The 13,901-nt window shown below is 46.0% G+C and overlaps 2 protein-coding genes and 1 non-coding gene across 3 annotated transcripts; 1 reads left to right on the top strand and 2 right to left on the bottom strand.

The window, feature by feature from the left end:
- LOC103169929 (olfactory receptor 14A16-like) lies at positions 1-8,568 on the top strand. The gene is made up of 3 exons (XM_029057254.1): positions 1-681; positions 5,454-5,778; positions 8,546-8,568. The coding sequence occupies exons 1-3, from the start codon at positions 1-3 to the stop codon at positions 8,566-8,568; spliced, it is 1,029 nt and encodes a 342-aa protein (XP_028913087.1).
- On the bottom strand, positions 3,912-4,049 carry LOC114808962. The gene has a single exon (XR_003756707.1). It is a non-coding gene; the product is annotated as a small nucleolar RNA SNORA7 (small nucleolar RNA).
- Positions 8,569-10,665: 2,097 nt separating the features above from the next.
- On the bottom strand, positions 10,666-11,621 carry LOC100088711 (olfactory receptor 14A16-like). Its single transcript, XM_029057253.2, has one exon. It carries the CDS (start codon positions 11,607-11,609, stop codon positions 10,689-10,691), a length of 921 nt encoding a protein of 306 aa, XP_028913086.2. The 5' UTR covers positions 11,610-11,621; the 3' UTR covers positions 10,666-10,688.
- Between the last annotated feature and the right edge of the window lie 2,280 nt (positions 11,622-13,901).

Raw genomic sequence — 13,901 nt, 5'->3', positions numbered from 1 at the left:
ATGACCAACGTCACCACAGTGACGGCATTCCTGCTCCTGGGGTTCTCAGAGGTCCAGGAGCTGCAGCTGGTCCATGCCGTGCTGTTCCTCTTGGTCTACCTGGCGGCCCTGGTGGGGAATCTCCTCATCATCACCATCACCACCCTAGGCTGGTGCCTCCACACCCCCCTGTACTTCTTCCTCAGGCACCTGTCTGTCCTCGACCTCTGCCTCATCTCCATCACTGTCCCTAAATCCATCCACAACTCCCTGATTAATGGCAGATCCATCTGTTTCCTGGGCTGTGTCCTCCAGATTTTTTTTGCTCTTTCATCAGTATTTACAGAACTGGTCATCCTCACAGTGATGTCCTACAACCCATATGTGGCCATCTCCCACCCCCTGCACTATGAGGTCGTCATGAATCGAGGGGCCTGTGTGAAGATGACCACCGCCTCATGGCTGAGCTGGGTGCTGTCTGCTGCATTACACACAGCCAGCACCTTCTCCTTCTCTTTCTGTGGGTCCAACGTTGTAGGCCAGTTCTTCTGTGACATCCCCCAGTTACTCACCATCTCCCACTCTCCTGACCTCCTCAACGAGGTGGTGCCCATCTGCGTCAAAGTGGCTTTCGACTTCTGCTGTTTCATTGGAATCGTTGTCTCCTACATCCATATCATGGCAACCGTGCTGAGGATGCCGGCAACAGAAGGCTGAACCAAAGCCTTCTCTACCTGCCTGCCCCATCTCATCATCACCATTTCCCTCTCCACTGGGTTCTTTGCCTACCTCAAGGCATTCTTTGCCTACCTCAACGCCCCCTTGGACTCCCCCTCAGTTATGGACCTTCTGCTGTCTATGTTTTACACAGTGGTGCCCCCCACCCTAAACCCCCTCATCTACAGCCTGAGGAACAGGGACCTGAAGGTCACAATGGGAAAATTCTTAAAGGGGAAATTTTGCACAAGAGAGAAGTCTCTGCACATCTCCCATTTGGCTTAGTATATTCCCGGAGGCATAATGCATACACCATTTTCATCATTTGTTATCACCACACTTCATTCCTTACTATGTGCCAGGCACTGTACTCAGAACTGGGGTAGATACAAGCAAATCAGGTTGGACACAGTCCACGTCCCAAATAGGGCTCACAGTCTTAATCCTCATTTTACAGGTGAGGTAACTGAGGCACAGAGAAATTAAGTGATTTGCCCAAGGTCACACAGGCTATAAGATCGTAGTAGGCAGGAAATGGATCTGGTATGTTGTACTCTCCCAAGTGCTTAGTACAGTGCTCTGCATGCAGTAAGCTCTCAATAAATGCAATTGACTGACTGATTCACCTGCTGACTGACAAGTGGTGGACCTGGAATTAGAATGCAGGTCCACTGACTCCCAGGTCTGGGATCTTTCCACTAGATCATGCTGCTTCGTTGTGCCCCAGTTATCTCATCTGTAAAATGGGGATTAAGGCTGTGAGCCCCTTGTGGTTCATGGACTGTCTCCAAACTATCTTCTTTCTACCCCAGTGCTTAGTACAGTGCCTAGCACATCATAGGAACTTAACAAATACCATTCAATAAATGCTATTACTACTATTACAAACACTGCTGTTGCTGCTATTAATACTTATGGTATTTGTTAAGTGCTTAGTATGTTCCAGGCACTGTTCTGAGCACTGGAATAGATACGAGATAATCAGGTTAGACACAGTCCCTGTCCCGCATAGGGCTCACGGTCTTAACCCCCATTTTACAGATGAGGGAACTGAGGCACAGAGAAGTTAAGCGCAGAGTCACAATTAGAACCCATGACCTTCTGACTTTCAGGCCATGCTGCTGCTTACTGCTGCTACTACTTTCCCCTTGGGCATGCTACCTTCAGTCATTCAACACTGACCCCAGTCTCATTCACTTACTCTCCTTGTCCACGATAAGTGCTCGATATATATGATTAATTGACTTGACTCCCAGGTCACTAGTTCATTTTGACTCTCCACCACTGAAGCTTACTTTCATGGAGTTGGGTGGAGCAAAGGGGTCATCCGATAGAATACAGGGGTGATTATCCCGGTTACCTCTACCAAGCTGGACTCCCCCATCCATTATACTGCAGTGGTATGGCCCTTTGTGTCTCCACAGTGCTGGACTCCCCTAATCCCACTATAAACCCAGCCCACACACTTAATAAATGCCACTGATTGATTGACTGGCACAGTAAGTGCTCAATTAATACAATGGATTAACTGATTGCTCTGCACACGGTAAACACTCAATAGCATTGATTGATTGATTGTGGGCAATCCGATTTTTTTGGTATCCACCACAGGGCATGGTACATAGTAAGTGTTAAATACTGTTATGATTATTACTGCTGTTTTTGTTATTATTATGATAACGCTTTTGGGTAAGTAAAAGAGACATTTCAGGCCACCGAGATGTAGAAATGGTGAAGCCTCTCAGAGGGAGAGGTGGAGAATAGATCTGGGACTAAAACCCAGGTCTCCTGATTCCCACGATCCCCTGCTGCCTCCTTACCCCCTGGCAATTTGCCAACTTTCCCTCTGAATTGGACTCCAAAGATTGTTTTCCGGGGCAGGTGACTTGGGAGAATGGGAGAATGTCATGGGAGAATGTCAGGAGAGATAAAGCGAGTTGCTTTCTCACTAAGGTTGCCACGACCACCATCTGGACTGGAAGAAAGCCACGTCTATGTCAACTCAGCATCCAGGAGGCAGGAAAAGAGGTTGGCATGCAGGTGGCATCCTATCCACCAGTAAATGTGATCCTCCACTGCATGACCATCTCCATCCAGATGGAACATAGCTAATAGAAGCAGCAGGGAGTAGTGGATAGAGCACAGGTGTGGGAGACAGGTCATGGGTTCTGTTCCTGGCTCTGCCACTTGTATGCTGTGTGACCTTGGGCAAGTCACTTCACTTGTCTGTGCCTCAATTAACTCATCTGTAAAATGGCGATTGAGACTGTGGGACTCACATGGGACAGGGACGGTGCCCAACCCGATTTGCTTGTATCCACCCCAGTGCTTAGTAAAGTGCCCGGCACAGAGTAAGCACTTAAAAAATATGACAATTATTAATAGTCTGCTTGAGGGGAGATGGTGGCTTTATGGTGCTGGCTTTATCGGAGTGACTCCGAATATCCCTCTTTGATATCCTCATTTCTCCGGTTCATTTAATCAGCCCCAGAAGGAATTAGTCCCTCTCCTCCCACAGCTTTGGCGTTGCATCTCTACATTTGGTATCCTTTTTCTAAAGGTTTCTTTAAGATACTGATAGGCAAGAAGCAGGTAGTCTCCAGAACACTATTTTGCGTCAATCAACTAGCAGGGAGGGTTGATACTTGACTCTTCCCCTATTTGACTGTAAGTTGCTTGTGGGCAGGGAACACATATGCTTTTTTTGCACTTTTTCTAGTCCTTTAGTAATGTGAATTACAAGTAGTAATGTGTATTACAAGTAGTGTGAGGTTTTGGGTTTTTTTTAAATGGAATTTGTTAAATGCTTACTATGTGCCAGACACTGGAATTAGCACTGGAGTAGGTAGAAGTTAGAAACAGTCTGTGTCAAATTTAGGGATCACAGTCTTAATCCCTGTTTTACAGATGAGGTGACTGAGGCCCAGAGAAATTAAATGACTTGCTCAAGGTCACACAGCAGACAAGTGGCAGAGCCAAGATCGTCTTGTTTCGTCTAATGCTGTTGAGTGGTCTGTGACCCAAAGTGGCTCCATGGATACAACTCTCCCAGAATGCCCCACTCTCCAACTGTAATTGTTTTGTGAGTGTATTCATACACTTTTCTTGGTAAAAATATAGAAGTGGTTTACCACTGCCTTCTTCCATGCAGTAAACTTGAGTCTCCACCCTCGACTCTCTCCCAGGCCTCTGCTGTCCAGCACGGGTGAGTTTTGACTTGTAGCAGATTGCCTTTCACTCGTTAGCCACTGCCCAAGCTAGGAATGGAATGGGTGGGCCTCTGCTTGACTCTCCCTCCCATAGCTGAGACTAGGAGAATATTGGAAACTCTCCAGGGGTGATCCTGAGAGGGGGATCCAAGATTGGACCTGAATAAAGATCATTACTACTACGACAACACAGTGTAGTCTCATGGAAAGAGCATGGGCCTGGAAGTGAGAGGACCTGGGTTCTAATCGTGGTTCTCACTAGTCTGCTGGGTTACTTTGGGTAAGTCTCTTAATTTCTCTGTGCTTCAGTTCCCTCATCTGCAAAATGGGGATACAATACCTGTTCTCCCTCCTACTTAGAATGTGAACCCCACGTGGGAACTGATTATCCTGGGCGTAGTACAGTGCTTGGCACATAGTAAGTGCTTAACAAATATCATTATAATTATTACTGCTACTGCTACTATCTTCTATCACTGCTTGTTACCTCCTTGAATGCAGGCACCACTGATGATAAAATTTATCTATGAGTGTAAAATTCACAGTCCACATTGTACACACAAAAAGACTTTCCCTGAATGTGTTGTCATGCTTAGTGCTTGCAGTGCCTGGCTCTGCTTTCTCGTTTGCCTCCTGTCTCTCATGCCTTACAAAGGTTTGGTTTGAAGGGAGCAACTCCTTTCTTGATTGCAAGATTCTGTGCTGGTGTATCTTCAGGAACAGACTCCCAGTTTCCAGTTGGGATGCAATATTGTCTGAAGCTTGGTTTTACTGTGTCCTTAAAACGTTTCTTCTGCCCTCCTTGTTCTCAGTTTCTCAATTTTAACTCTCCACTTGGCAACTCTTTGGATATTCTGCTATTGTCCATTCTCCTCATGTCTTCCATCTAATAATAAAGTTGGTATTTGTTAAGCGCTTACTATGTGCAGAGCACTGTTCTAAGCGCTGGGGTAGACACAGGGGAATCAGGTTGTCCCACGTGGGGCTCCCAGTCTTAATCCCCATTTTACAGATGAGGTAACTGAGGCACAGAGAAGTGAAGTGACTTGCCCACAGTTACACAGCTGACAAGTGGCAGAGACGGGATTTGAACTCATGACCTCTGACTCCAAAGCCCGTGCTCTTTCCACTGAGCCGCGCTGCTTCTCTGTACTATCTATTGTAGCTGTTTAAGATGAGCAGAGCTTTGATGCTCAGAGACTTCTTTTAAGTAGCTCTTGAGAAGCAGTGAGATCTGGGAGCCTGGGAAAGAGCCTGGGCCCGGGAGTCAGAGGACCTGGGTTCTAATCCTGCCTCTGCCACATGTTTGCTTAGTAACCTTGGGCAAATCACTTCACTTTTCTGTGCCTCAGTTTCCTCAACCGTAAAATGAGCATTCAATACCAGTTCTCCCTCTTACTTAGACTGTGAGCCCCATTCATTCATAATTCATATCTACCCTAATGTTTAGAACAGTGTTTGACACATAACAATTGCCTACCAAATACCATAAAGGAACACTTGATGCTCAAGAGTTGATCCACACTTCTGCTTTCTTTTCCACTTCAGGGAGAGATTCAGATCTCCAAGGAAATGAGCAATCACACGACAGTGACGGAATTCCTCCTTCTGGGGTTCTTGGAGGTCTGGGAGCTGCAGCTGGTCCATGCCACCCTGTTCCTCCTGGACTACCTGGTGGCCCTGATGGGAAATCTCCTCATCATCACCGTCACTGCCCTTGACCGGCACCTCCACACCCCCATGTACTTCTTCCTCAGGAACCTGTCCGTCCTCCATCTCATCATCATCTCAGCCACCATCCCCAAATCCATCATCAACCTGTTGACTGACACGAAGTCCATCTCTTCTGGTGGCTCTGGACGTTTTCCTCATGGTGATCTGCTCCACCCCTTAATAATAATTATGGAATTTGTTAAACTCTGACTATATGCCAAACACTGTACTAAGCACCGGGTGTAGATACAAGATAATCAGGTCCTCACATGGAGCTCACAGTCTAAGTAGAGGGGGGAACAAAATTTTTTAATGGTATTTGTTTAGTTCTTATTATGTGTCAAACACTGTTCTGGGATAGATACAAATCAGTTAGATTGGATACAGTCCCTATCCTACATGGGGCTCATTTTCCTGAAGAGGGAATTGAGGCACAGAAAAGTGAAGGGATTTGCTCTAGGTCACACAGCTGGTAAGTGGCAGAGTCAGGATTAGAACCCAGATCCTCTGATTCCTAGGTCTGTGCTCTTTCCACTAGGCCAAGTCACTTAACAATCTGTGCCTCAGGTACCTTACCTTTTAAGTGAAGATTAAGACTGTGAGTCCCATGTGGGACATGGAATGTGTCCAATCTGATTATTTTGTTTCTACCCCAGTGCTTAGTACAGTGTCTAGCACACAGTAAATGCTTAACAGATACCGTTCAATTTTTATAAAAAAAAAAACAAGCAATGCTGACACTGGGCAAGCCACATAACTTCTCTTAGCTTCAGCTTCCTCCTCTTTAAAATGGGAATTAAGTCTGTGAGCCCCATATGGGACATGGACTCTGTCCAACCTGATTATCTTGTATCTACCCCAGCACTCAGTAGGAAACTCTGAAAGCAGAGTAGATCCAAAACGAGTGAACAGTGGGAAAATAAGCCCCATGTGGGACAGGGACTGAGTTCAACCTGACTTGTATCTACCCCAGCGCTTTGAACAGTGTTTGACACATAATAAGTGCCTAATAAATATCATTTAAAAAATTCCAGGGACAGAGACTGTGCCTGATCTGATGACTGTGTATCTACCCCTGTGGTTAGTACAGTGTCTGGCACATATTGTTTAGCAAATACTACATGAGAAGCAGCGTGGTTTAGTGGCAAGAGCAAGGGCTTGGGAGTCAGTGGTCATGGATTCTAATCCCGGCTCCACCACTTGTTTGCTCTGTGGCCTTGGGCAAGTCACTTCACTTCTCTGTGCTTCAGTTACCTCATCTGTAAAATGGGAATTAAGACTGTGAGCCCCACATGGGACAACCTGATTACCTCGTATCTACCCCAGAGCATAAAATAGTGCTTGGCACATAGTAAGCGCTTAACAAATACCTTCATTATTATTACTAATGAACAGTTGTTGAGAGTGCATTGAGGTGACCATGGAATCTGTTGACATCATTCAGGCCAATTTGCTTACTGTATCTCGATCTCATCTATCTCACTGCTGACCCCTTGACCACATCCTGCCTCTGGACTGGAACGCCCTCCCTCTTCATAGTCAACAGACAATCATTTTTCCCACTCTCAAAGCCTTATTAAAAGCACATATCCTCCAGGAGGTCTTCCCCGATTGAGCCCTCTTTTAATAGTAGTAATATTATTTATTAAGTACTTACTGTGTGCAGACCACTATAGTGAACCATGGGAGATAATACACAGGTGGGAATTAGATGCAGTTCCTGTCCCTGAGGAGAGGGAAAGAGGTGTTAGAATAATAAAGTGTGTGATGGTTGCTTCAGATGACCAACTCTTGTCCCCAACATCGTCTCCCTTCTGCGTCACCCATTCACTTGGATCTGTACCCTTTAAGCTCTTGATAATCACCCCACTCTCAGCCCCACCACACTTATGCACAGTTCAGTAATTTATTCATTTCTATTAATTTCTGTTTCCCCCTCTAGACTATAAGCTCGTGGTGGGCAGGGAATTTGTCTACCAACTCTGTTGTATTGTACTATCCCACGTGCTTAATACAGTGTTCTGCACACAGTAAGGGGTCAATAAATACAAGTGATAGATTGATTGATTGATTGATTGATTGATTGATTGATTCAGGGATCTTGGTAGCAGCTCCTGAGGGCCAGTTTGGGGAGATGAACAGTGCTGCAAAGAGAGAGCACTTTCTTCTCTGTGGACTGTAAGCTTGTTGTGGGCAGGGAACGTGTCCACCAATTCTGTCGTATTGTCCTCTCCCAAGTGCTTAGTACCATCCTCTGCACACAGTAAGCATTCGATAATTACGATAGATTAATTGATTCCCATGGGAGGAAGGGACACAGAATTCCACTTCCTTGGGAGAGTTTCTGGAGGGTCTAGGCATGTGGGAAAGAGGAGCATGGAGTAGATGGGAGAACAGGAATTAAATCCCCATTTTACAGATGAGATAACTGAGGCACAGAGAAGTGAAGTGACATGCCCAAGGTCACACAGCAAGCAATTAAGAAGAGCCAGAATTAGAACCCAGGTCCTCTGATCCTTTCCACTCAGCCATGCTGCTTCTTTAGTCCACAAAGCATTCTAATCTGTGGGGAGGAAAAGGGGTGAGATCAGAAGTACTCATGAGTGAAGTAATAATAGTAATAATAATTATTGTATTTAAGTACTTACTATGTGTCAGGTAAGCACCAAGCACTGAGGTGGAGAAAAGCAAATCGGATAAGACACAGTCCCTGTCTCATGTGGGGCTCAATCCCCATTTTAAGGATGCGCTATCTGAAGCACAGAGAAGCTAAGCTAAGCTCAAGGTCACACAGCAGACAAGTGGCGGAGCTGTGATTAGAACCCATCACCTTCGGGCTCCCAGGCCCATGCTCTATCCAATACACCATGCTGCAGAAACGCATATCAATTTTCCATGTCTATAAATACATATCCTGGCCCTTGAAGCTTGTTTAGGACTCAAAGCCTGAGGAATCAGAATGGATAACCAACTACCTGGTTGTATCCTTGAAGGGAGTGAATAGAAAAAAGAGATAACAGATTCTGAAGGAAAATAAAGACATTTTTCAGGATGCACAGTAATTTCAATAATGATGACAATTATCATAAGGACTATTACTAATGGCATTGTTAATAAACCATTACTCTGTGCCAAAGCACTGCATTGGAATAATACCAGAAGTCATGGTAATAGTATTTATTACCATCATTTTTGTTATTATTAGACTGTGAATCCCATATATGACAGTTCTGTGACTCAGTTTCCTCATTTGTAAAATGGAGATTCAATACCAATCTCCCCTCTTACTTAGACTGTGACCCCCACATGGGACAGGGACTATGTCTGACTTAATTACTTTAAATCTACCTGAGCGCTTAGTACAGCACTTGGCACAGAGTAAGTGCTTAACAAATGCCATAATAATAAAAATAACAGTAGGGTACTATGGAGAGAGGAGCAGAAGACTCCAATCAGACACAGTTCCTGTTCCACACAGGGTTCAGCACCTAAGAGAGAGGGAGAGGAGACGTTTTATCCCCATTTTCCAGAGAACAAAACTGAGTCAGAGAGGTTCTGTTGCTAGCCCGAGGTCCTGCAGCAGGCTAATGGGAGAGCCAGGATTAGAACTTGGGTCTTCTGGCTCTCCCTTGCTCTTGCCACTTGGCCTCAGTGCCTCCCAAATTAAATATGAAGACAGAGTTTTTTTTCATTTACTCATTCATTCAATCATATTTATTGAGTGCTTACTGTGTGCAGAGCACTATAGTAGTCACTTGAGAAAGTACAATTCAACAATAAACAGACACCGTCTCTGCCCACAAAGAGCTTACAAGCTAGAGAGGGGAGACAGACATCAATAACAGTGAATAAATTACAGATCTGTACATAAGTGCTGTGGGGCTGGGAAGGTGGAAGAGCAAAGGGAAGTCAGGGTGAAGCAGAAGGGAGTGGGGGAAGAAGAAGGGGAGGGTCTAGTCTGGGAAGGCTTATTGGAGGAGATGTTCCTTCAGTAGGCTTTGAACAGGGGGGAGAGTAATTGTCTGTTGGATTTGAGGAGGAAGGGTATTCCAGGCCAGAGGCAGGACATAATCCAGTAGTCCACAGCAAGACAGGACAGAGCGAGGCACAGAGAGACGGTTAGCACTAGAGGAGCAAAGTGTGTGGACTGGGTTGAAGAAAGAGGGTAGTGAAGTGAGGTAGGAGGGGGCAAGGTGATGGAGTGCTTTAAAGTCAATGATGGGGAATCTTTTTTTGATATAGAGGTGGGTGGGTGACCACTGGAGTTTCTTGAGGAGTGGGGAAGCATGTCCTGAATGTTTTTGTAGAAAAATGATCCAGCAGAGTGAACTATGGACTGGAGTGGGGAGGGACAGGAGATTGGGAGGTCAGCAAGGAGACTGATGCAGTAATTCAGGCATGATAGGATGAGTGATTGTATTAATGTGGTAGCGGTTTTGGATGGGGAGGAAAGCTTGGATTTTAGGAATGTTGTGAAGGTGGGAGCTCGTTGCAGACAGGGATTGTCACTGTTTATTGTTGTATCGTACTTTCCCAAGTGCTTAGTAGAGCACTCTGGAGATAAATATGATTGATTGAATGAATGAATGAATGAATGACAGGATTTAGTGATGGATTGAATATGTGGGTTGAGTGAGAAAGAGAAGTCAAGGATATTGACAAGGGTATGGGCTTGTGAGACAGGAAGGATGGTGGTGCCATCTATAATGATGAGAAAGTCATGGGGAGGACAGGGTTAGGGTGGGAAGATGAGTTCAGTTTTGGACATGTTAAGCTTGAGGTGACAGGAGGACATCCAACTAGAGATCTCTTAAAGGCAAGAGGAAGAAGTTACAATGTGTCAACCACTGATCTAAGTGCTGGGGTAGACACAAGTTAATCAGGTCAGACAGAATCCCTACCCCACATGGGACTCACAGTCTAAGTAGGAGGGAGAACAGGTATGGAATCCCCATTTTACAGTTGAGGAAACTGAGGCCCTGAGAAATGTCCGAGGTCACACAGCAAGCAGTTGGCAGAACCGGGATTAAAATCCCAGGTCCTCTGACACCCAGGTCTGAGTTCTATCCATTAGGCCACCTTGCTTTTCAGGGAAGTTTCCCCTTGAGGACCCTGCCCAGGGCGGCCTTCATGTCTGTTCCTCAGGCTGTAGATGAGGGGGTTCAGGGCAGGGGGCAATACCGTGTAGAACACGGATACCAGCAGGTCCAGCACTGAAGGAGAGTCAGAGGGCATTTTTAAGTGGGCAATAAATGCACAGGAGAAAAATATGGCTATCACAGCGAGATGGGGCAGGCAGGTGGAGAAGCCTTTGGTTCTGGCCTGCGCAGACGGGATCCTCAGTACAGTGGACAAGATGTGGAAATAGGAAACCCCCATGAACAGGAAGCAGCCGAAATCCAACATGATGCTAAAGCCTATCAGAACCAACTCCGGCACAATGGAGGGCGAGCAGGACAGGGTTAATAGCTGGGGGATGTCACAGAAGTACTGGTGGATCACGTTGGAGTCACAAAAAGGCAAGAGAAAGATGTTGACGGTGTGCAAGAGACCAGAGAGAGCTCCGCTGAGCCAGGAGGTGGCAGCCATCTTCCCACAGGCCCCTCCGTCCATAATGATGTCATAGCGCAGCGGGTGGCAAATGGCCACGTAGCGATCGTAGGACATCACCGTGAGCAGGGCAATCTCCAGTGAAGCAAAACAAGCGAAGAAATAGAGTTGGGCATCACAGCCCAGGAAGGAGATGGATCTACGGTCAGTCAGGGAATTGTGGATGGAGTGGGGGACAGTGACGGAGATGTAGCAGAAGTCGAGGATGGACAGGTGCCTGAGGAAGAAGTACATGGGGGTGTGGAGGCGTCGGTCGAGGACGGTGATGGCAACGATGAGGAGATTCCCCAACAGGGCCGCCAAGTAGACCAGGAGGAACAGCGCGGCATGGACCAGCTGTAGCTCCCGAACCTCCCAGAACCCCAGCAGGAAGAATTCCATCACAAATGTATGATTGGCCATTTCTCTAGAGGTTTTGTCGCTTGCCTAGAGAGGAAGAAACAAGGGAAGAAAATGGAGGCAATGTTGACACTAAGGAGGAGGATGAAAGAGGCGTCCACATTTCCAGCATTGCCTGAGGGCAGTCACCCCCAGCATAGGGGAGAAGCAGTGTGGCCCATTGGCTAGAGCTCGGTCCTGGGAGTCAGAAAGACCTGGGTTCTAATCCTGCCTCTGCGCCTTTCCTGCTATGTGACATTAGGCAACTCACTTAACATCTCTGGGCCTCAGTTACCTCATCTGTAAAATAAGGATTAAGACTGTGAGCCGCATGTGGGATATAGACTGTGTCCAACCTGATTATCTTGTATCAGCCTCCTTGCTTAATACAGTGCCTGGCACATAGTCAGTGTTTAACAAATACTACAATTTTCATTATTATCATTATTAGTACATGGGATATCCCGCTCCTTTGAAATGAAAGGAAAGAGAGTACGTACAGGGGAAAAAAGAAAGCCATCATATAATGGAATAAACATATGGTCCGGGGATTTAGGAGAGCCACGGTCTAATCCCAGCTCTGCCAATGGCCTGCTGTGTGCTCTTGGATAGAACCTCTCTGGGCCTCAGTTTTCTCATCCTTAAAATGGGGATAAAAACCTGTTCTCCCATCATCTTAGCCTGGCATCCTCATGTGATACAGGGACTGTGTCAGATAGGAGTATCTTGCAACTAATCCAATGCTCTGGCACTTATTCAGAATTTTAATAAATGCCATCACTACTGGAGCTGTGATTGGACCATGGGTGCAGTGAAGAGCGCTATGACCTAGTGGAAAGAGCCCAGCCCTGGGAGCCCAAGGTCTTGGGTTCTAGTCCCGGCCCCACTTCTTGCCTGCTGTGAGCTTGGGCATGTCACTTCCCTTCTCTCTGCCTCAGTTCCCTCATCTGTAAAATAGGGATTCAATGGCTGTTCTCCCTTCTACTTAGACTGTGAGCCCCTTGTGGGACCTGATTAGCTTGTATCTACCCCAGTACTTAGTTCAGTGCTTGGAACATAGTAAACACTTAAAAATATCACAATTATTATTATTATCATTCTTACAGGGGATATATACAAGACCTGGGGGGGGCATAGGGAGGAACAGGAGTAACCAGAATGGTCTCTGGAAAATTGATTTGACACTTGCCCTTTTGTGGTCAGGGCTTCTAATCGCGGCTCCACCACTTGTCTGCTGTGTGACCTTGGGCAAGTCACTTAACTTCTCTGGGCCTCTGTTATCTCATATGTAAAATGGGGATTGAAACTGTGAGCACCCTGTGAGACAGGGACCGTGTCCAACCCGATTTGCTTGTGTCCACCCCAGCACTTAGTATAATGCCTGGCATATAGTAAGTGCTTAACCAATACCATTATTATTATTATCATTATTATTATCATTATTATTATCATTATTATTATCATTATTCTCTCTCTCACTGCAAAATAGAGAGGCTGGTGCAAGAAGGGTATATGGAAGGGCACTGTCTTATGCTCCAGATGGCACCCTGCTCACACTGCCCAGTTCCCAGGGAATTGGCATGGTGGGGAGGGTGAAGGGGTACCAAGATGCCATCATGCCTATCATGACCCAGGTAACAAGAAGGCAAAGCAGGAGATGGAGAGGAGGCACAGTGGCAGGAAACAGGTCTCCCATCTCTTTTGTAATGTAATCTCTGAGGTGCTTAGTACGGTGCTTTGCATGCAGTAACTGCTCAACAAATGCCATTGATGATGATGATTTACTGTATGCCTATTGAGGGCTTCTCACTGAAATAAACACTTGAGATATACAGCAGTAGCAAGATACACATTCTCTGCCCTCAAGGAACTTACCATCTAATAGAGAAGATGCACAGACAAAAATAATTCACGACAGTGAAAGCTGGACAAAAAACAAAGATGAAGCGGGAGGCAGCCCCCCAAAAAACTTCGAGGAAACAGCTGATGCATTCAGATTAATAGATACATAAAATATTCAAAAAATAAATATGTATGTAGAAAAGTGTTGAATCTTGTCTCTTTCTCTTTTCTTTCCTTGCATTCTCATTTTCCTACACACTCATCTCCCCTCCTCTCATCGTTCTTGCCCTCTCCTCTCTTCTTAGCTCCTCGCCTTCTCTCCCCTCTTCTTCCCTTCCTTCCCTGGCTTCTGTCCCCTTCACTCCACAGAAACTGCCCTCTCAAAGGTCTCCAATGACCTCCTTCTTGCCAAATCCAATGTCCACTACTCTATTCTAATCCTCCTCTACCTCT

Source organism: Ornithorhynchus anatinus, unplaced genomic scaffold, assembly GCF_004115215.2.
Source record: "Ornithorhynchus anatinus isolate Pmale09 unplaced genomic scaffold, mOrnAna1.pri.v4 scaffold_77_arrow_ctg1, whole genome shotgun sequence".
Taxonomy (NCBI): domain Eukaryota; kingdom Metazoa; phylum Chordata; class Mammalia; order Monotremata; family Ornithorhynchidae; genus Ornithorhynchus; species Ornithorhynchus anatinus.
The sequence above is the reverse complement of the archived record's forward strand: the minus strand, read 5'-3'. Positions and strand labels throughout refer to the sequence as shown.